Consider the following 22,690-nt stretch of genomic DNA (forward strand, 5'->3'; position numbering starts at 1 on the left):
ATCAAACTTTGCTGTGAGCTATATTCTGTATCTTATCACACTACGTGAACCTGAGTTTTCTATCTCAGAAGTAGCAGCACTAAAGTTAATAACTTGGCAGGGATCACGGACCGGCTGTGACCCTCCCAAGCCCTCAGCCTGGTGGTGGTAGGTATTGGTCGTGTTGAGGTGGTTCTCTGATTTTGTTGTAGGTATAAAGTGATTCTGATGAATATAACCTGAGTTGTGTTTGCTTTTTCCACTGGTATTTAGCTAATGCACTAAGTCTCGTAAGAATTAAATACATCCACGAAACCAAGTCCTGGGAGCTTTTACTTCTCAAAGCTCTCCCACATCCCTTTTTTTCTTTCTGTTCAGAAATGATGCAGTGTTTTTCAGAATCTTTCACCAAGGCATTGAGTTTTGAGAAAGTCAGTTGGGGATTTTAGGTAGATTTTCTGTTTCTGTTCTTGCTTCTTCCCCATCCTTAAAAAAAAAAAAAAAAAAAAAAACTAGGAGGAAAGATTCTTCTCTATTTCCTAGAGTTTATTATGAATGTGATAATAGGGTTTTTTAAAATCCATGAAAGTCTTCTGACTTGTATAATAATGATGTGGTTATATTCTTCTAGCTTTACATATCCTAGCTCTATGTCATCACAAAGTATTTCTGTGAGCTTCCAAATTGAAAGCAAAAAAAATAATAAAAATGATGGATAAAATTTGCATTTCTTTTGCCAGATAGACATGAATAGGATCCCATGGAGGCAAAAAATGAAATAAAAGGAATTCCGGGAGCTGAACAAGCACAAAGCTATTTTTCCCCCTTTGATTTCTGCTAAACAATGAAAATCTGAAGCTTCTTTAATGGCTGTGCAGAGGCAGGAGATCTAATTCCATGTGTTGGGTGGGTGCTAGCTGCAACAGCAGACTAAGGAGAAGCTAGGACCCCAGAGCGACCCTCTCTCCTTCCGAAAGGGGACAGCACAAACACACCTGTATTCACCTTGTCACAGGTCTGCAAACAGAAGCGCTTGAGTCTCTTAACCCCAAAGCCACAATGTTGTTAGGCCGGCTCCCTCCCCTATAAGGACCTTTTCACTTTAAGAAAATGGCTTAGGACTTGAGAGAGTCACTCCTGGTCAGGAGAGTCAGGAAATACTTCGTAGTGAGATATGAGTCAAACCTTGACATATAAATAAGCCGTCAATAAGCAGAGAAATGAAGAAAAGATCCCTGGTGTAGGGACCAGAGAGAGAAAAGAATGGGCCAGTGATACAGTGACTGGCCTCACGCTTGCTCTGGTGTGCTAGGCTGTGCAACCAAGTATAGCAGGTATGTTGTGTCGCTGCTTTCAAAACTGTTTTGTTCTTTTCCTTCTTCTAGGAATACTTGTTGGAGCATTGCCAATTATTTGTGCTTTGAGGGATAATTTTATGAAAGTATATTTTCAAGAGAGGTTTCCTTTCCTGCATGGATGTCTGTTTTGCAACTGCTTAATTACATCTGACATTGTAATTGGACTGTTATTCTGGACCTCAAGTTCAGGAAGATTTAATTTTCCAGAAATGTTCTTTTACTTACACTCTATTGTCATGTCAATAAATAGAGACTCTTGTGCACAGCACTGTCTGCTAAGAGGTCACTGCAGCGTTCCCATGAGCCCTGCTGCCAGGGAATTGATGGTTAATGGAGGAGAACAGATTTATTAAAGAATTAGAAGATTATAAAAACAATTTGAGCAAGTGGAGTTTGAGATATGTGTTGAAGTATAGGGAGAAGTGTTTCACGTAAATACAGTAAAATAATGAAAAAGTATACAGATTCCAAAATGAGGCTGAAGGAGGTAGGGATAAAAAAGGAAAAAAAAAAAAATAAGCTTTGTAAATGACCAGGTGCATATTGTGTATGTACAGACATGCATTTGTAAGTTTAGGTACCAAACTAGGTGTGGCGTGTCCCCTAGATTCCTAATCACTGTGACCCACAGACATTAGGCATTTAATCCTTTACAGCAGTTTCCAAAGGGCTAAAGTGGCGAGGAAATAACTTATCAGCTATTGCAGCTGATCGCTCTGCTGCTTGTCCTCCAAAACCCGAGACCCGAGTTGCTCATCTCTTCCTGCCCCTGTAGGGAGCGGGGGGTCCTCTCTCACCCATTTCCAAGGCCAAGAGAGCACTGGCACCACCACTGAGCATGTGCTGTTTAGTCAAGCATAGTGAGCTGTCATGTCTGTTTTTCTTGCATTTTAATTTGTATGGGTTTAGCAGTTTAACATTGATTTAAAAAGCACTGAGTCTCCCCTAAAAGCTGAACACTAAAGATAGTCAGAAGTGTTCATTCGTTCAACAAAATATTGATAATGGCCTGGCTTTGTATCAGGCACTGTGCTAAGTCCAGAGGGTACTAGGAGTGAATAATACCCTGGAGATTTTGGACTTACGGGGAATAGTGAGATTCAAGAAATAAACTCCAAAGTTCTGTTGCTGTTGTAATAAGCCGCAAGTGAAGAAAGATAGCTAAAGGAGAGAGTGAAGGAAGCTAGCTCTTCATGGCATGGTTCTCTCAGTGAGGTGGGTGCTGAAGTCTGAAGAGGGAAGAATATTTGCCCAGGAGTTAAGTGGATGAGTCGTGGGGCCTGGGCAGAGGAGAGGCCTGCTGAGACCGAAAGCAGGAAAAGAGCTGTTGACAAAATGGATGAAAGAACATGGTCCCTGTCTCTTAAATTCTCCTTTAGTGGTGGATGTGCAAAAACTTGCGTGTCACATGGTGAGAGGTACAATAACAGTGGCTTGGGTGAGTGCTAGCTGAGTTCATTGGAATCATGCACTCTAGGGGGGCTTCCTTGAGGAGGAGACACTTAGGCTAGACCTTGAGTATAAATAGGTATTTATAGGGGCACAGGAAGGACTTTCTATATAGTAAATGGGTTCAGGAAAAAAAGGCCTACAACTTATTTATTTGGGCAGTTGTACCATAGGTATTAGAATTTATTTATAGAACCTTGAAACCTGTGAACAAAAAAAAATTTAACATGCAGGAATAACATTCAGCAAAGTGTTCTTTTTATTACATTTTAATGTGTCAAATACACTGTTAACCTGTCTTTACAAGATTGCCACATGTAGAAATCAGCTTTTGAGGGGCTTGTTTTTTTCCCTATTGTGAAAAAGGCAAATATAGAAGCAGAGTATAAATTGCTATATACTTATCACTTAAATGCAACAACATTTTGTATTCTTGTTTTGGCTAAAGTGTTTTTAAAACATGACATTTTCTCCCCCCACACACACAAATATGCATTTCTAAAAAATGAGGACATTTCCTGCATAAAGGTAAAACCATTATCAGACCCAGATGAATATTAACAATAGTTCCTTAAATTGTGTAAGCCAGTTCTTGTACTGTTTTCCCAATTATCCCTAACAAGGTCCACATAATGCATTTAGTTGAATCAGCTCTTTGTTGTCTTCATCTAAAAGAGTTCCCTCAGCCCACCCCACACTTTATTTTTCATCTACCACTTTCTTATTGAATACAGGGGACTATTGTCTGTTTACCCTCCCACCTTTTGGATTTGTCTGCTCTCTCCCTGGATCTCCTGTAAGACTTGATTACATTCATTTTATATATTTATTATTAATATGTTAAGTATAAAGAAATGCAGTAAAAAGGTCCCCTGCTTTCCCTTCCAGGACAACATTTACTCCTTGTCCACTTTAGCCCTCTTGTTTTCAGTTCCCCTCTTGTTTTTTTTCCTCTCTCCAGGCAAGAATACAGTTAGAGAATTCAAATTGTAGAGAAGGCTAGAAAAATAGGAAACAAATTGAAAGTTTCTCTCCACTTCTCCCCAAAGTCAACCACTGATGATTTTTCCTTGCCATATGAAAGTGTTGTGCATCTGCCAACTTGCCTTATATGTGAGAAGTGGATTTTTTTTTTTAATCACCTTCAAGGTAGCCTTAAAAACAGCTCTTCGGACTAAAATGGCTCACTAAAATAAGCTTTCTAGTTAATGTTCCATTATTGAACTTCTAACTTCTAAAAGAAAGTCTTGTAAATGTAATCGCGCATGATTCCAGCTGCTTATCCTGCCATCTTACTGGCTCGGAACTACACGTACCGTTCCCTCCGCTTAGAGACCCCGCACAGACAGCCCAGGAAGCCGATGGCTATCTGGCTGAACCCAAAAAGGAGCTCCAGGATGCCCACGAGCAGGAGACCTAAAAATACGGAGATGTGGATGACCCTCTCTCTGTTTTCTTGAGAATCTAAATCCCATTTGTCCTTATCCCAGATATTGCCTGTGATGTTGGTGTGGTTATTGGAGCCAATGGGAGATCTGCAAGATTCACTTAAGAACCACTGCAAGTTGAAGGATTCTGAATCAAACTCACTGCAAAATCAAAGAAATGACAGAGTTAGATATATGGGAATATCAGCGACCATCATAAAAAGAAAAAAAAAAACACAGCGCTGTGCCCAGAAACGGACGAGTACTGTAAAACACACAGAAAGCTTGCTGGGCCACGTACCTCATAGTCACAAAACATTCTATATATCCCATCAGTTAGCAGACATCTCTATGGTACCGGCTCAGATGGAGCCACGTGAAATTGTCGTCAGTCTCTTTCCCAGCTGGCTAGATACCAACAATTTATGTGCTTGAAGCTATTTTTCCCAGCACTCTTCTAGCTAAACTATGGCAAGGAAGCGCCTCCCTCTTTCAAGGAACTCAGTTCTTAATGCAAAACTTCAGCATTGTGTCTCGCAGCCAGATACACAACTTTTACTCACAAAAGACATTTAATATGTCTGATTAAGATGTTTTAGGCCTGTTGTAGTAAAATACGGAAAATGAGAAACTTCTGACCGTAACACATCAACTCTGAGGTGATTAGTTTATTACAGAGAAATAGTGTTGAGAGCTTGTGTTGTTGGTTATCAACAGCTCGCATTCTATTTGGGAAAACAGTATTTTTAGCACGTGCAATATGAGTCAGCCTTGGACGTTTGCGGCGAGCGTAGGATCACTCCTCATAAGTTTGCTCTCCGTGACTCTCTCCCCAGCTAGTGGGAACACCTGGAGTACTCTTGTCTCCAGGCTCGCCTGGTACCTACTCACATGGCGAGTGGGCATCAGCACAGGACTGCCTGTGTCCGGCGTCTGTGGTTGAAATCTCTAATCTTATGCGTCAGAGATAATAGTAAAGGGAATTTCTTTTGGGCTTGCATTTAGACAACTGTGGCATGTATATTTCGATGTTCTTTTTTAATGTAGGCAGGGAAGGGACAAGGAGAAAAAAATGTGTGACTGTAAAAGTGAATTCTGGTTTTCAAACTGAGCTACGTCTGTGTAACTACTGAATTAGATTGTCTTATTCTGGCACTTTTACAAGTTGTGCCTAGATTCAGTCCAGGACCACGATATGAGTCTACAGTGAACTAGTTACATAGAACTCTTCAGTATTAATTGTTACTACATGACAAACTCGATTCGTTCCCATGCCTACATTATAGTATAGTATGTCTGCATGAACCTGTTGGTTGCTTTGTTTCTTTTCTGGCTTATAGATCACGCTATAGACTTTGTTGGTTGAGTTTTTCATTCAGTTTCTAAAATTATAAAGGCGGTACATGCTCAGACTTACACATAGTTCTGTAGGATAGAAAGTAAATGCTCCCCTCTGTCCCACAGAGCATCCTTCAAGGGTGCAAGTTAAGTTTCTGGTATATACTTCCAGAAAATATTTATACACATATGCAGCCACTGATTTTTAAAAGACAAGGCTAAGCCATCTGAACCAACTCCTAGACAAGACCATACCTGCCGAGCAACTGTACCCACATAGTGATGCCGCCACTTCCCAAGACTGAGCTTTTGGGATTAATGTACTGAATCCTTAAGAATCTGCCGCTGCAGTTTCATCAAAGATAAACACAGCATTATTGCCATCTAACTAGCTGCAGCTGTATAAGGCAGAGAGGTATTGAAAGTCTACTCACTTTAATTTTTTGAACGAAAATTCACAACTGACATTCCTGTAGTCTTGAGGGTTACAAATGAGAGGACCTTCTGAGAGAGCGCACAGAGAAACCCACATGCAGTACGAGGCACCAAGGATGGTGATCACGTTCAAAAGCGATGAAAGAAACATCTGAAAAATAAAATAGGCCCATGTGCACATGTTACCCCCATCGTGGGTCTCTTTCAAGTTTCAGCAGTTTATGTCGCCGCCTGAGTGAGCTGCTGCTGCTTTCCAGCCACCTTAGGGTCCTAGACCTACGGTCACTGGTTGATGAGTTGTGCATTAGCAGACAAGGTAGAGTGCAAGGTCTCTGCCATTCGGCTAGACTCCCTAGGAGTCTGTGGGGCTTGCTGTTGTCTCTGAACATTTTGAACCATTAACCTGAGGGCTGTTCATTTCAACTCTACTGAGATCTGCTTCCTCCCACCCTCTTCTGTGAACTTTGTGCGTACAGAAACTTGACTAGATCTTAACCTCCCACATTTTCACATCTGGTCTCTCTCTTTAAAGATTGATTGATTGATTGATTGATTGATTGATGCATAGAAGAACTGAGGTGTAGGCCAGAGGTGTGGGGGGACGGTGAGAGGATTCACCAGAGAGAGTGGGGAACAGAACAGGCAGATCTACTGAAACACACTGCTGAGGGGAGCTGCATCATGTGGGTCAGCTCCTTGGCTGGGAGATTGAACTCAGGCCATAGGGGTGATAGCGCTGAGACTTAACCCCTGCACCACCAGGGAGGCCCCTTCGCATCTGGTCTCTTGACCTCCAGATGGACAGCATCCTGCTGACCAGTCAGTGTCCCAACCTCAGCTCTGCTGACATTGTGCCTTTGTTCTTGGGGCCCTTACTGAACATAGTGGGGTGTTTAGCATCATCCCTGGTCTCTGCCCACTGGGTGCCAGTAGCAGATCTCCCCCAACCGTGACAACCAAAAATGTCTCCAGAGATTGCAAAATGTCCCCCGAATGGGGCAAAATTACCCCAGTTGAGAACTGCTTGTGTCAGAGGAGAAAACTAACGTTTAAGCTCATGAGTCAGAGTGGCAGAAACACAGCACTGATGGAACTTGTAACAGGAAACAGTAGGGCCCAAGTGAAAACTGGTATATGTGTGTTTTCCAAAAAGAAGCTCTATGTTGCTTTAGTGATAATTAAATCACTTTTAAACCTGCAGGAATGAAGTGAAGGAACACTTTCCCTGTTCCGTGGGTGGGATAATATGGTGGATGGTAGAGGGTTTCAAGTTCTTCGGCTATGCCTTCCACGAGTAGGCAGGATCAGTGGCTGCCTACACAGGTGTGTGTCCAGGGACATTGGCTGCACATATGTCCTCATTTAATCTTTTCAGTGACCCGAAAAGGTAGGTGCTGTTATTCCCATTTTACAAATGAGAAACCTGCAATTCAGGGAGGTTGACAAACCAGGATCTCAGCTGGAAAACGCCCATGCACAGACCCCATCACCTCGCCAGGATTTTCCAGCTGGAAGCCCAGAGTGACAGCCTGGGAATCTGATTCTGTTGCTGATTCCATGAGCCTGCGGTCTGTGTAGGCTGCCTCGCTCTGCTCATCAAGAAGTGCCACTCCGTTTAAATTTTGATCACCGATGATTTCTAACTTCTCACCACTGTGAAAGGGCCTGGCTTTGGGAGTGATTCTGGGGATTTGAATCCCCTTCAGAGTAGGAGCTCACTGAAACGATTCAGCCAGGCCATAGGGTTCAGAAGCAATCAAGATCTGGGCACAGCAAAGAACAAGGAACAGAGAAAGTCGGGGGTCCAGTCTGGGTGACCCCTTTCCTGCTCTCCCAAGGTCTAACCTTTGTCACTTTCTTTGAGATTATCTAGACTGGGAAGATAAGGAGATCTGACTCAAACAGTGACCTCACATGGCTGCCACTGAGTGAGATAACTGCAGTTAATCAATATAATGACGACGTTAACCCATGGCCTGTGGGCTGTGTTATTAATAAAGCATGAGCCTGATTCACAACACCTGCTTCCCCAGAACTCCGGGAGCCTACACTCCCCAGCATCTAATAAACTCTAGTGTTGCTGAAGCTTGAATTCCAATTTCTGAGGCTGGTCTAGGGGAGCAAAACCTGGTGCGCTAAACCCACAGGCTGCTTGTAAAAGTGTCTTTGTTGTTCTCTACTCACTGTATCCTCAAGGGAGAGAGCAGACGTTATTGGTCATTGGAAAGATGGTGCATTTGTATGAAAAGACGTGCAAGAAAAAGGAAATAGAGCTTGAGAAAAAAAGTCTGAGTTTTTGATATTTTTGAATTTGGGGACTCAGAAATATCTCCGCTATCTTTCTCAAGAATGTTGCAAGAAGAAATTAATAACACAAAGTCAAACTCTTAATTACTTATAAAGAACGGTGACAGGGAAGGAAAACTGAATGGTACTATTTATTGAATACCTATAGTGTACCAAGAATAAAAACTAAAGAATTAGCTTAGTAATGACAATCCTAGATGCATACCAGTGTCAGGAAAATATCTTCTAAAATATAAACCTGTCCCTTTTAAAGACTGATTCTCACCCCTTTTGGCACATTGGAATCATCTGGGGGGCCTAGAAAAATGTTGATGGAGAATCTCTGGGGACCACCTGGCACGGGTGTCTTCAGGATCTTCCTAGGGGAGCTAATGTCCCCATGGTGCTGTGAACCGTTGCTTTCAGACCTCACACTCGCCTCATAGTGACTGCTCCTTTGTTGATCTCTTTCCCCCACCCTGCTTGGAGGAGGACTAGAGACTTCTGCGTCCTTAGGAACAATGTTCACAGCAAGAGGAGCTCCCCAACTGTGAACTCGGTCTGAGGACGCTGGAGAAACGTAACACCAGCTGTGGGACCTCTCTGAGGACTAGTTTCTCGGTCCATAAAACAGAGATCCTAGTATTTCTCACTTAAGGGTTTTGGGAGAATTAAATGAGACAACATATTTAAGGGTTATGAGCTAAGTGACAGAAGGCTAATAAATATTAATTTCCCTTTAGTTCCAAGTTTCTACATGGTAGGTGTGTACCAGATGTCTGAGAAAAATAGCTAGTGTCTCCCTTAGTTAACAATTAGCGTTCCGATGCTGTGAAATTGGTCTTTCATAGGCACAAGACAACCGAGGGCACCTTTTCCCTAAGGATTTTATACACACCCCAAAACTAACAAGTATTGGACTGTTTGGAAGTTGCTCACAGATCCGAGCATGACTCAGCAACCCCCTCTTGGAATGCCTGGGGTGAAGCTGACGATGGAGGCGGCGTGCAGGCTGGCCACCAAGCTGCGTTTTTGATGACAGAAGAAAACCTCGTCACTGTCCATTTCATCATTGAGTCACTGTAAGCGTTTCTGAGACGAGACCCCCCCCCCCCCAACCAGAGATGCTGTGACTCCGGGGACCTCCCGCTCCCGGCCACGGCCCATACTCACTCCAACTCTGTTGTTGCAGCATCCTCTTTTTCTTGCCGCCAAGGCCATTGTTGTGGCAGGAATGGCCTGAAAAGGACATCCACAGAAAAGATGATGGTTATTCCTTCTCACCAGAAGGAGAGGCAGTCACCGCGTCCTCGCAGCTGCCGCCAGTGCTGGGAAATCAGGGCTCCAGAGATCACAAGGGAGACCTGGCCATGTCTTCAGTCCTTCAGCCCTGGTGATCCCCACCTCCCCTGGTGAACGGTTACCCAAGGGGCTGGCATGGGCACTTCAGAATAGCAGCCCTGGGGTCTGCCATGCACCTGCTCAGTTTACTCTGGGCATCGTTAAAGAAACTTTGTGTAATAGATAGTGACTTACTCCCGCATTTTGGAAGAATGGTTTCTAAAGGAATTGGTTGCATCATTCAAAATTCACTTCCTTTTGTTTTGGGGGGTGGGTGGGAGGGAGAAAGCCAGGAGTGGTTAGGGCCATCTGCAGCGACTTAGACAATTGCCCCAAAATTCTGTGGGTCCATCTGGCAAGCATCCAGAAAAGAAATGAAAGGCCGTGTTCCCCGGGCAGTTGCCAACTAGGAGTTCTCTCGCCTCCCTCTCTCAGGTGTCCCTGAGTTTCTCTCACTCTCGGGGTCACTGCCAACCCTCGGGCTCCCCACACTGAAAGCATTACTTTTGGCTCCACTTTCCCCTTTCTGTTCTTTGCCCATGATCTGCGATGGCCTGGCTTTGCCTTGTGTCCAGAAGGCTTGTGTGCTTCACCGTCTGTGTCAGGGAAATGCTCGCCTGAGGAAAGCTGCAGGAAATGCTGCCACACCCTAGGCTCACACCTTTCACAAGATCTAGTCAGCAGCTGTGACTAGCAACTCTTACTGGAACAAGTTTGTGTCACTGAGGAGTGACTATCAAGCACTTCTTCCACTTAAGAAATTCTAGTCATGAGTTTCTTTTGCCATCTCGGCATATCGGCCCTCTGTTCTTGCCTCCTGCTCTTGTTTCCTAAATCTCTTATTGACTGTAACTCCATGGCAGGCGCTGTTGGACGTTCATACATGTTTTAGTTCATTCCAGTTTCATAACAGTCCCCTGAGAGCTGCTATTTTTATCCCAGTTTTACCAATGAAAAAGCAGGCAGAGAAAGTTTGAGTAACTTGAAAAGAATGTGGAAGAGTTGGGGCTCAGGACTTGGCAGTGGGCCTGCAAGCCCTGACTCTCAACCACGACTCTCGCAATTCTCTTCCATCCCTGCCCAGAGTAGATTCATCCTCCCCACCACCACCACCCTGGCGCCTCTCACTGTCCTCCCTGGCCCTTTCCTCCAAGACCATGTCTGCCTTTGTGCTTGCAGAACAGGTCCAAGGTTTACATCTTTATTTTTTTTTAAAGACTTATTTATTTATTTGTACAAGAACCAGGGTACAGGCCAGATGTGCGGGAGGGTGAGAGGATTCACCAGAGCCAGAGCGGGGAACAGAACAGGCAGACTGACGAAATATACTGCTAAGGGGAGCAGCGGGTGCGATAGGAGAGGTCTGCCACGCCATGTGGTTCCCTCGCCGGCGGACAGGGATCGAACCGGCGCTGCAGAGACTGCGGACAGCTTCACAGTGCAGCGCTCAACTGCCTGCGCCACCAGGGGAGGCCCCAAGGTTTACATCTTTTAAAGGCAGTTTTGCTGGTAGACTTCACCCCATTCTGACTCTGTGGGTTGTCTTGCTATCAAGCTTTGCTTACATGTTCCCCAAACACCAACACCCTCAACTCAGTGCTGACATGTTCGCTGCAGTTCAGCCATCTTGGAGTGTAGCTGAGAGCCCAGAAGGGAAAACAAATCTCAGTCCCATGTCAGCGTTCATGGACAAAGCTTCTTCTGTACTGGCTTCTGATTTTAAAGAACAAATTATTCAGAGCAAGAACTGGTAAACTATGGCCCACCATCTCTTTTTTATAAATAAAGTTTTATTAGAACACATCCATTCGCTTACATGTGTCCATTGCTGCTTTTGCACACCAGCAGTAGAAATGAATAGTTGTGAGAGAGTGTAGCTCATCAAGCTAAAATATTCACTATCTGGCTCTTCATTGAAAAACAACTTACCAATCCCTTATTTGGAAAATTAATGAATCTGCTAAAAGAACAACAACTTAAATGGATAAATCATTCTATTTTTCTTCATTGATGTAAATTAAACTGCTCATTTTCTTGAAATTAATTTATTTTGATAATGCTGAATCTTTACTTTCATAGTTCCCTTCCCTGGCAAAGTGGTTTTATAAAGTTTAGTGTGTGAATCCCCACCCAACTGACTTCATGGCATGTTAACACATCTTTGTTGTCTTGTTGTGGGTAACTTGATAGCTCACTGTACTGCAGTCATTTTGCTCATTCAGAGCTTTGGGGATTGAAGGAACTTTGTATAGACTGGACCTTAAGATATGAAAGTGCAAAAGTATATATATGACTGTATTATAAATCTTCCAGATAATCTATGAAAACAACTATGAGAATGTGTTCTCTTTGATTCCTAAGCACATTTGAATGCATGAGTTTTTGTGAAATTGAGTCTTGATAATCTTTTGTTTTTTATAAAGAAAGGAATAGTATAGTTCATTTTCCTTACAAAAAAAGTATACATTCAGCCAATTTTAGTAATAAGGCATATGATCTCATAAACGAAGTACAAAGAGCTGTAGGCCATTAAACCTCTGTGATAGAATTCAAACTTTGGGGATTCCTCTAAGTACCTGAGCATGAATAACACAAAAAACCCAGGTAGCGTAGGTGGTTGAGCGCAGTGCTGTGGAGCTGTCAGCAGCCTCTGCAGCGCGGGTTCGATTGCCTGCCGGAGAGATGCCCACAAGGCACAGCAGACCTCTCCTGTCTCTCCCACTGCTCCCCTCAGCAGTGTTTTCAGTCAGCCTGCCTGTTCTGATCCCCACTCTGTCTCTGGTGACTCCTCTCACCCTCCTACACATCTGGCCTGTACCCCGGTTCTTGTGTGCATGAATAAATAAACCTTTAAAAACACCAAGCCCATAGCTCATCAAAAATATACAAACTACATTTTAAAAACTCTTATGCTCCATTTTTCTACTTTGCTTAGCATTCAATAATTTGTTCTCTGTTAAGATTTTCATAATTGATGAATTGTCATTATGTAACAAGTGACCTCACTAACAAGCATGAGTAACATCAGACTTCCAATTAATCTTATTTAAGATAAAATGACCTTTATCTTTTTAGAAGGAACAGTTCAAGTCTTTATTTAGTACTTGGAAAAATAACCTGGATTGATTTTTTCCTTTTAGAAGATAATAGTTGAAGATACTTAATTTCAAAACAATCTCTTAGTCATGGTTTCAAAGATGCAGATGTTTACCTCTGTTTTGGATACATCATAAAACCATAAAATGAATGTGTTTCATGAGATAACTAATAATTAATTAATAGTTCTATTATTAGCTACTCCCTGCAAACTGCCCTGTTTCAAAAGGTCTGCTAACTGACAATGCCAAGCAGTTTGGGGAAGATTTCAAGAACCTTGATAAAAATGCTGAATACTGGCAGTGATTTCGTCTGTATCAACTTTTCTGTGTATTTCCAAATATAGTCAGAGTTTAATATTATCAACAAGTCCCTATTTTGACTTGTTGTAAAAGATACGATTCCTTTTAAGATGTTCTTTCACATTCTATCTAGCTGAGGACCATGACAACATGCCTGTATCCTCAGTACTCTATGAGCCCCTAGTTTGCTGGTGAGTCTAGTCTAGAGCTTGAGGTTGAATCTACAAAGTGCCTGTTGAAGTTATCAGACAGTGACTTGATGCTTTGATGATGACGTTCTACATTACAAAGTAATGGAGAGAGCCCGGTGTGATGCCCTTTGTTAATATTTACTGGGGGTGATAAAATGAATTTAGTCATAGAACAAGGAAGTCCAGATTCTCTGAAACTCTCACAGTCATATCATCTATCTATGCCTCAGTTTCCTGGTCACTTACATTTTTGGATTTTTCCCTTTCCTGTTCTCAGCTGGGATACAGGTGTTGAGACTCTGTACCCCACACAGAGTAGAAAGTAGAGCCTCAGATGGAGTCAGAATAATTTGGACCTGGGTTTCCAGCGTTTCACAAAGTGAGTGTGTGTGACCTTGTGAACATTGCAAACACTCTGACAGGGCTGTTAACATAGAAATGATAAGATCTGCCAAGGCTGATAGCTGTAGAGATGAAATGGGACTCCTGTGTCAGGTGTGACAGTAGCTGCACCTGGCAGGCATTCTTTCTGGGTCTCCTCTCACCTCTCCCCATACCCTGAGAACACCCAGGGAATATTGTGCCATCACCCCCTCAGGCTCTGTAATGCCAGCAAGAACTTTTTTATATTGTTGGGGTTTGTGGTAGAGCCAATTTCTGTTGAAAGTGGGGGGTTTTAACGTGGCAACTTTGAGGAGTTCTTGGAAATTGCCCTCAGTGGTTAGACTCAGCCAGCTGCCCCTGGCGTCTGGTCTAAGCAGATGCCAAGGAACGGAAGCTCACAGGAGGCGAATGGGCAGAGAGGAGCCTGGCGGAGGGCAGAGAATGGGCACAGGACTTGCCTTTGCATCTCCCTGTGGAGGGATGTGTTTTCTCCCATCCCAGCAGAGAACTTTCATGGCAGTTTGAAGAATAACCTACAGCTTTCCAGAAGCTTTTCCTCAAAGTGGCGCTCCCTACCTCACCCAGGATGAACAGATCATTCACGATGTTAAAGGAAAAGAAACCATCAGTTTTGGAGGAGGGCTTCTTCACGTAGCTTTTTGATGCCGAACTGGACTCAAGACCAATGTACCCAACTGAAGTTTAACAGACAATGGCCAGGGAGAATTTTCATCCAAGTATGGAGATAAGACCAGCAGCAGCAACTGATCATCCATAAAACACATGCACACACACGTGTGTGCACACACGCACACAAAGGCACGCATGCACTCACACACATCCAAATCGAGTCCTGGCATTCATGACCCCATGCAAAGATGCTTTTAGGAATTAGGTAAAGACTTTTCTCTAAGTCAAGCCAAAGAAATATTACTCACCATCGCACCAGCTCCTATAATTCCTGGAAACCACCACTCAAAGCAAGAGATGGGGTTTTTTTTAGAAAACTTATCATCATCATCATCATAGACGAACTTGACAGCCAGAGGGATGACGTTGAGGATGATGCCCAGCAGCAGCAGGACCAGCAGGCTGATCCCGTTGCAGGACGTCCATCCTTCACAGCAAGTCATGGTTTCTCCCTGGTGCAGTGAGAGTCTGTCTGGCAGCTCGGCACGGCCAGAGGCACTGCCTGCCTTTTATCCTGGGTTCTAGTTAAAGTTTAGCAATTATGAAAAATGACTTCTGGAAATAGTTCAGAGTCCAATGTTGCAAGTCAACTGAGAACTATTAAGGAAGTAAGTTTAATTTGATATTATCCTGGGATGTGGGGGAGAAAGGGGAAAAATCTATAGCTTCTCTTAGATAAGCATGTAAACAGATCAAGACAAAACAAAAAGAAGAGGTTTAAAATGTTTCTCTAGCAAATTTTACTAGTATTCTGTACAAAAAGTAAGAACGAGATGACCAAGTAATTACATAAACCTTTTATTCCTGCTGGTTAATATTGTCACGGGAATGGACGTTTCTAATTTTGAAATTGTTCAATGAGAAAATGAAATGTTGGGGGACAGATTTCGTGTGCTGCAAATGATCTTGATCAGGTTCAGCTTTAGTTTGTAGGTTTGCACACACAAAATGAAAACTCCTTATTCCAGTCTGGTAGACAAATCCACTCAGAGGTGGCCCATCTCAGACTCACAGGAGGTGTGATTAGTGCCCCTAGACTGAACACACTCTCACCTGAAACAGGACTAGGAGAGCGACTGGAGAGATGCCATTATATCTCTTATTGTCACACCTTCAACTCTTACCTGGTTATGTACAGCACATCTCTGGACTCAGTTTCCATATTGTCCCCCTTCTAGTTTATGAGCTCCTCAAGAAGTTCTAGGAGTGAGGATAGGCAGTAAAATACAAAGTTCCCACTTATGCTAACTGACCATCATGGGTTGACCAGCAGGCTCTGCTCCTGGCAGTAACTGGCAGACCCAGCAGGGAGATGCCTCCCTTAATAATTGGGATGCTTTGTGACTGAGGTGTCTAGAACCACTGTGTATTTATTTTCTAAAAATTAACATATAAGGGGCCTCCCTGGTGGCTCAAGGGGTTAAGACACAGCACTATGAAGCTATCTACAGTTACTGCAGCACGAGTTCGATTCCCTGGCCAGGGAGCTGACCCACATGGCACAGCAGACCTCTCCTGTCTCACCCACTGCTTCCCTCAGCAGTGTATCTTAGTAGACCCGCCTGTTCTGCTCCTCACTCTGTCTCTGGTAAATCCTCTCACCTCCCACACTTCTGGCCTACACCCCACTTCTTTTATGCATAATAAATAAATGTTAAAAAAATTAACATTTAAAATTACCCTCCCTCTGGATTACACAAATTATGTAATTATAATATTATATAAAGATGTTAAATCTTTATTGCTGGGTTGACTGCCTGGCAAGAGGTAGTTATTTTTTTAATGTAGACTCTGCAATTTTTAATCCTTTTCCTGACTTCACAAGTTGTTGAATTAAAAAGCTGTTTAGATATTGGTTTCTTCATAGAATTTCAAATGGAGGATTCTACCTGACTATGAGAATCGAGAGTCTGATTTCTAGACTCTGCTCCAAAGCCAAAACTGAGCATGTAGCATGCTTTCCTTGTGACACCACAAAAGTTACTTCCATTGGGTTAAGTGCTTCTCAGATTTCTGGCTAAAAGTATGCATCTTGGGCCTCCCCCGTGGCACAGCGGTTGAGTGCTGGGTTGCGAAGCTGTTCGGTGGTTCGTTCCCCGGCCGCCTGCAAGGGTCCCACATGGCGCGCAGACCTCTCCTGCTGCCCGCTGCTCCCCTCAGCAGTGTACTTCGGTCCTTCTGCCTGCTCTGCTCCCCGCTCTGGCTCTGGTGAATTCTCTCACCCTCCCGCGCTTCTGACTGTACCCCAGTGCTTGTATACATAGATAAATAAATCTTTTTTTAAAAAAAGTATGTATCTCAAGAATTTTGAGAAAATGTGGGAATATAATCTGTACTTTATTTTTTTTAAAGATTTATTTATTTATGTATACAAGAGCTGGGGTACAGGCCAGAGATGCGGGGGGCGAGAGGATTCACCATAGGCAGAGTAGGGAACAGAACAGGCAGACTGACTGAAACACACTGCTGAGGGGAGCAGCTGGTGAGTCAGGAGAGGTCTGCTGCACCATGTGGGTTGCTCCCTGGCCGGCCGGGGATCGAACTTGTGCTGCAGAGGCTGGGGATTGCTTCATAGTGGGGTGCTTAACCCCTTGAGCCACCAGGGAGGCCCTAATCTGTACTTTATAAATGGGGAGATATTTAAGGATAAACCTAAAATGGGAACTTGCTAACTGGAAAAGAAAAAGTATGGTAGACAACTTTCGAGGTCTCCTCCCAGCCTAAATGCCTGCTTCTGTGAAAATAACCCCACAACTTCCTTGAATAGATCTTCTGCATTTTTTTTTTTTGTATTATGGAAATCTACTCCCCTGGTCACTGCTTATAGGAATACAGGTAGACAAAGAAACTAAGCTCTTCCATTCTCTCCTGGGAGCTTAGAATTGAAGACACCCTAGTTACTCTTCACTGTACATGCAAAGGAAGGATATGTGTTATCAGTTATGATTAGGCTTTCATTGCATGAAAAAAAATGCAAACTAGCAATAACTTAAAGGGAATAGAAATTTAGTTCTTTACACAGAATAATCCAAAAATAGGTATTCCAGAGCCTAACTGGGATTGCCACTTTCAACTCATGGGTCCACCATCTCTTTGATCCATCTTCTTTTTAAAGACCCAGCTCACTGGCTAGAATGTAGCCATGTGGCAACATTTAGCTGCAAGGGAGTCTGGGACAAGTTAGTATTTATTTCAAGTGATGCATGCCTGTTTAGAACAGTAATGGGAGGTGGGAGGTAGGAGGCAGAGTGTACTGGGTAGGGAACTAGTAATCTTTACCATATCATATAAACTCACAAGCTATGCCAGGAGAAAGAGAAATCAAACCTGCAAACAAAAGGAGGGTGTAGAGGAGAAAGAAATTAGAGACCATGTGGTTTAGAAGGAGGCAGAGAAAGGTGGTTAACCCGACTTCTCGATGGCTTTCTCCTTCTTATTTCCTACCCTTTGAAATCCTACCCTTTTTTTTTCCTGTGAGATGCTTCTATATTCTTATAATAAAATATCCCTTTATTTTCCAATAGTGAGTGTCTAATATTTCTTCTTTTTTGCAAACAAAAATACTACAACTTAAACCCACCAAAATAAAGGAGAAAAGGATACTAATAACTTGTCACATGCTGTACTAAAATAGCAAAAGGAATTCAGGGAAAGAAAGGGATCTATAAGATGGACAGAGAACTCTAATCCTTTCAACTTTGAAGGATGTCTAGAATTTGACATAAAAGATGCTCAGAGGGGCATTTGGTACCTCAGTGTCAGTTGCAGCAAAGCTCTTCTAGCTGTGTGAAGGAGGAAGATATGTAATTGGGGAATTATGTGAGCAAAAATGTTGAGAGGACAGACTCTGGACTGGCTCCCAGGAATACCTCCTAGGACATGACTACTGAACGACCCCAGGGAAGCTTCTGCCTCTGCAGTCCTCAGAAAGGCAGGGAAGTCAAGAAGCCACTTTGGAATGGCCAAGTTCAATCACACACCATTTCAGCTGCCATCTAGGTAGCCACTGGCTGGGGCTGGTACTGCCCCTCCACACCCCCACGCCTAGCGCCTGGCCCTGGAACACTGGATTTGACCTGACACTGTGAGTGCTTCTTAACTTCGGTGGGATTTATATGACAAGCCAGAAAGATTGTTCCAGAAATTATGGTTAGGAAAGTTAGGGAACACAAGAAATTGTTAGATATATACAGTGTGGGGCCTCCCTGGTGGTGCAAGGGGTTAAGCCTCATCACTATGAAGCTATCCACAGCCACTCACTGCAACATGAGTTTGACCCCCAGCCAGGGAGCTGACCCACATGGCTCAGCAGACCTCTCCTGTCTTGCCTGCTGCTCCCCTCAACAGTGTAGTTCAGTATATCTACCTGTTCTGCTCCCCACTCTGTCTCTGGTGAATCCTCTCACCCCCCCCGGCCTGTACCCCAGCTTTTGTATGCATAAATAAATAAATCTTTTAAAAAATATATATATACAGTGTGAACCCAGTATATGCAGGCAGACAAATACAAAAGTTCCACAAACAAAAATGTGTATTTCCAAAGAAGAAAGTGCACTGAAAGGCATTTTTCATTCCACTGAGCTGGCTGATGTAAATGTTCTGCACCCACAGGTGCAAGCTGGGGCCTGCTTTTCATGCAGTGGAGTTGATGGGCCATGTGCATTGGGAGTTGTTTGCATGGAGACAGGAACAAATTTTAATGCCCCCTGTAGCCAAGGTATATAAGAGCGTCTTTCAGGCAGTGAACTTGTGAGTTCAGTTTTGAGACCTGAGTAGATTCATATGCTGAAAAGAAGTGAAGGGACTTAGACACTCTTAGTTCAATCTTATTGTTTTATAAGAGAGCAAATAAGATGGTCAGACTCAGTGAATCTAAGAAGACTGATCCCTGTCAGGCTGCACTCCCACAATGTGAAGTTGAAGTTGGAATTTCTGATTTATGCTCAGATATCTTTTTCTTAAATCACAGGCTTGATATCTAGGCAATGCAGAAGAGATGAGAGATCAGAATGCCCAAAATCTCAGCGGGAGGGTGCCTGGCCCCCAGCAGCACCTGCCCAGAGGCTGGCCGCCTGCCTAGCAGGAGGAATGCTTCCAGAAGGGGCACTTCTGGCAACAGTCCTTCCTGCAGCTATAGCTGCGATTGACATTAGGACTTTGAGGAGCTGAAATATTTTACTGTCACCTTTATCTTCTGCACAAGCTATGCAAATCTGATTCTGAAGTCTTGATCTGCATTATATGTATGATTAGAATTACTACATGCAAACATTTCCATTTTTATTCAAATGTCCTCACTGATCCACTAAGAGATGGTGAAAAGAAAGACATTCAAGGCTTCCATCTCTACCAAGGAGAGGCCTCAACTCTACCATTTCCTGAATCTCCCATGCCCCAGATTCAAGAGGAGTTGGTAAGGCCTTTTTCACTCTTTTCAGGTCTCTTGCTGCCCCAGTAACATGCAGCTTCTGCAAATAAGAGTCACTCAAAAGTTAGCAAAAGGAGGACTCTGAGTGTGGCAAGACTAGGTTACAGAGTCAATGCTTGGAGCCCTGGTGCAAGCCGTGTGCCACCCCATGCCATCCTGCACTCACAGGTGTGAGCAGGTGCACACTAACAGGCCTACTCTTAAACCCCAGCAGCTCAGTGGCAGCCAACACAGCCTCTCCCTGAGCAAGCTGTCCGTCCCCCCGGCCCATACGCAGGATGGTAGGAATGGCAGGGGAAGTCATCATTTTGCACTTGTCAAACATGCATTACTCTCAAAATACAACAGAGAGTGGGGTCCAAGTAGATCTTGTTTGCAAGAAAGGCCCTCAAGGAGCAGGCATTTGCCTGGGGACCTTGGGACCTGGGAGTCAAAGGGCCCAGGGAGGCCCCAGCGATGGGCCCCCCAGCACAGAGGAGGTCTCCACCCAGTGATTCGGTGATTCTTCAGTCATCACAGTTCTCCGGCCCCCCTGGGGCACCCAGCACAGCTGGGCTAAAGGAGCCTTGGGGGCAGGGTAGGGTACTCCCCCACCAGCATACAAAACATTTACACCAAAGAGTACAAGGGCCCCTGCACGCCCCCATCCCTCCATCCGGCTCCCCTGATCCAGAGTTCAGCCTGGATCTAAGCCTGGCAGATCCTGAGATGACGGATGCCCCCATGGCCTGGGCCCAGGAACTCGCATCTACAGCTCCGAGGAGCTGCCTGCCTGGGACTGTCTTGGGGTCTCCTCGGATGGTGGCTTCACAGTGTGTGGAGGAGGATCAGTGTGGGGGAAACACTTAGGCAAGAGAAAAGACAGACTGACTCACCCCATCCTCCACTCAGCAGAATACGAAACTCTCTTGCATAGTGAAGTGTCATTTCCAGGAAGGTGTGTCAAACACCCATTTTCTTCAGTCTCCTCCAGATGTAACTCATGATGCTGGAGGGTCTCATGTTAGTCTGATTTTGCCACAGTTACAAGTATTAACAGAGCAATCTTTGCAATATTAAACAAATCCTATTTCTCTTAGCTTTTATTACACACAGAGCTAGACATAACAAAAGCAGGCTATTATCCTTTACCTTGGCAACAAATGGACATTAATTGCTAGACTAGAGAATAGTTTTAATACTTTTACTTAATATTTGCCAATATTTAACTACACTTAAAAAATAAACATTGCAGCTTGATTTAAATAGTTTTATTTTTAATGTGAATGTTCGTTATCATTTGATTTTCTCTTAACTTTGAAGATTTTTTTCAAGAAAGACAACTTTTAAGTATGTGAAAATATTTAAATTTTTTTTTAAAGATTTATTTATTTATTTATGCAAGCACTGGGTACAGTCAGTCAGGAGCGCTGGAGGGTGAGAGAATTCACCAGAGCCAAAGCGGGGAACAGAACAGGCAGACTGACGAAGTACACTGCTGAGGGGAGCAGCGGGCGGCAGGAGAGGTCTGCTAAGCCATGTGGGACCCTCACAGAGGGCCGGGGATCGAACTGGGGCTGCAGAGGCTGCAGGCAGTTTCTCAGCCCAGCGCTCAACAACTGCGCCACCAGGGGAGGCCCAATATTGAAAATTTTTTTACCTTTGCCCATTACCTTGTTCCTGGTTATATATATATATATATATTTATTTAATCTGGTAGTAGATATCTGAAATATATCTGGTAAAAATATATTCAAATTTTGTACAGCTTAAATACTATTTATTCCATTTCAGTTTTAATACTTTCAGATGATTATTGCCATAGACTATAAATTATGGATTAAATCCTTATTATTACAAATATTTAATACTTTGCTGAAATGAAGATAAGGAAAAACACCCAGGAATAAATATCTATTAATCTATTAATTATGTAATTAATTAATTGATTAATCTTTTACTACTCACCCAACATCCTGACCCATCAGCAGAACACCAGGCCATAATGCAAGAGCAATTAAATTCTTTGATATTTATCTACCAATCACAGACACACACGCACTTTCTTTATCTGGTTGCTGTGGAGATGTATTTGACGAGGCAGAAAGAACAACACTTTATTTAGTGGTCTGTGAATGTGATCTATGATGTTCCCTTTTTTATTTATTTATTAAGATTTTATTTATGCATACAAAAGCTGGGGTACAGGCCAGAGGTGTGGGGAGTGAGAGGATTCACCAGGAACAGAATGGGGAGCAGAGCAGGGAGATTGACTGAAATACACTGCTGAGGGGAGCAGCGGACATGTCAGGAGAGGTCTGCTGCGCCATGTGGGTAGCTCCCTGGCTGGGGATCGAACTCATGCTGCAGTGGTGGCAGGTACCTTCATAGGTTGCGTCTTAACCACTTGCGCTACCAGGGAAGTCCCCAATGTTCCCATATTTAGACATACAGTCCATGGGCTTCTAATTTACTCTAATCTTCATTTTGCAAGTGTGAGGGCTAGACCTGCCTGCAAACTGAAGTGGGGCACCGGAGCTGAGGTCCAGAATGGTCCTGGCGCAGCATGTGTTCAGGGCCACATGTAAGGGGCAGGGAGGGGCTGTGCCAGGAAAGCAGTCAGGGAGGCAGGGACAAAGCCCATGAGCCCCTCTGGACCTGACATGCTCACAGGAGGGAGCTGAAAACAAACACGACAGGTAAATATTGAGTATTTTAGAAAGTGGTCCTATCAATGGGAAAGTAAAGCAACATAAGGAGAATTGGATGTGTGGGGTGGTTTTGTGATTTCAAATGAAGTCGTATCCATAATATGGGCTATTATGCAACTTTTAAAAGTTGAGTTAAAGGCATAGAGAACATATTGGAACATACCTAAGAGAAATTAAGAGGAAATTATAGAACAATAGGAACAATTTAGTGTGTGTGTGTGTATAGACACGATTCTGCCACTCTCTCATTAGCCCACCACCCAAGCACAGCAAGCGGGGTGGGGGGTGGCCTCTCT

General features: G+C 43.6%; 1 protein-coding gene across 1 annotated transcript; it reads right to left on the minus strand.

Annotated features, from left to right (window-relative positions):
• Positions 1–4,092: 4,092 nt before the first annotated feature.
• Positions 4,093–14,719, minus strand: TM4SF20 (transmembrane 4 L six family member 20; the record flags this gene model as incomplete). Its single annotated transcript, XM_084227851.1, has 4 exons — positions 4,093–4,375; positions 5,986–6,137; positions 9,446–9,511; positions 14,525–14,719. The coding sequence occupies 4 exons, from the start codon at positions 14,717–14,719 to the stop codon at positions 4,093–4,095; spliced, it is 696 nt and encodes a 231-aa protein (XP_084083977.1).
• Positions 14,720–22,690: the final 7,971 nt, after the last annotated feature.

The sequence above is a fragment of the Talpa europaea genome (assembly GCF_964194135.1).
Source record: "Talpa europaea genome assembly, chromosome: 1".
Lineage (NCBI taxonomy): Eukaryota > Metazoa > Chordata > Mammalia > Eulipotyphla > Talpidae > Talpa > Talpa europaea.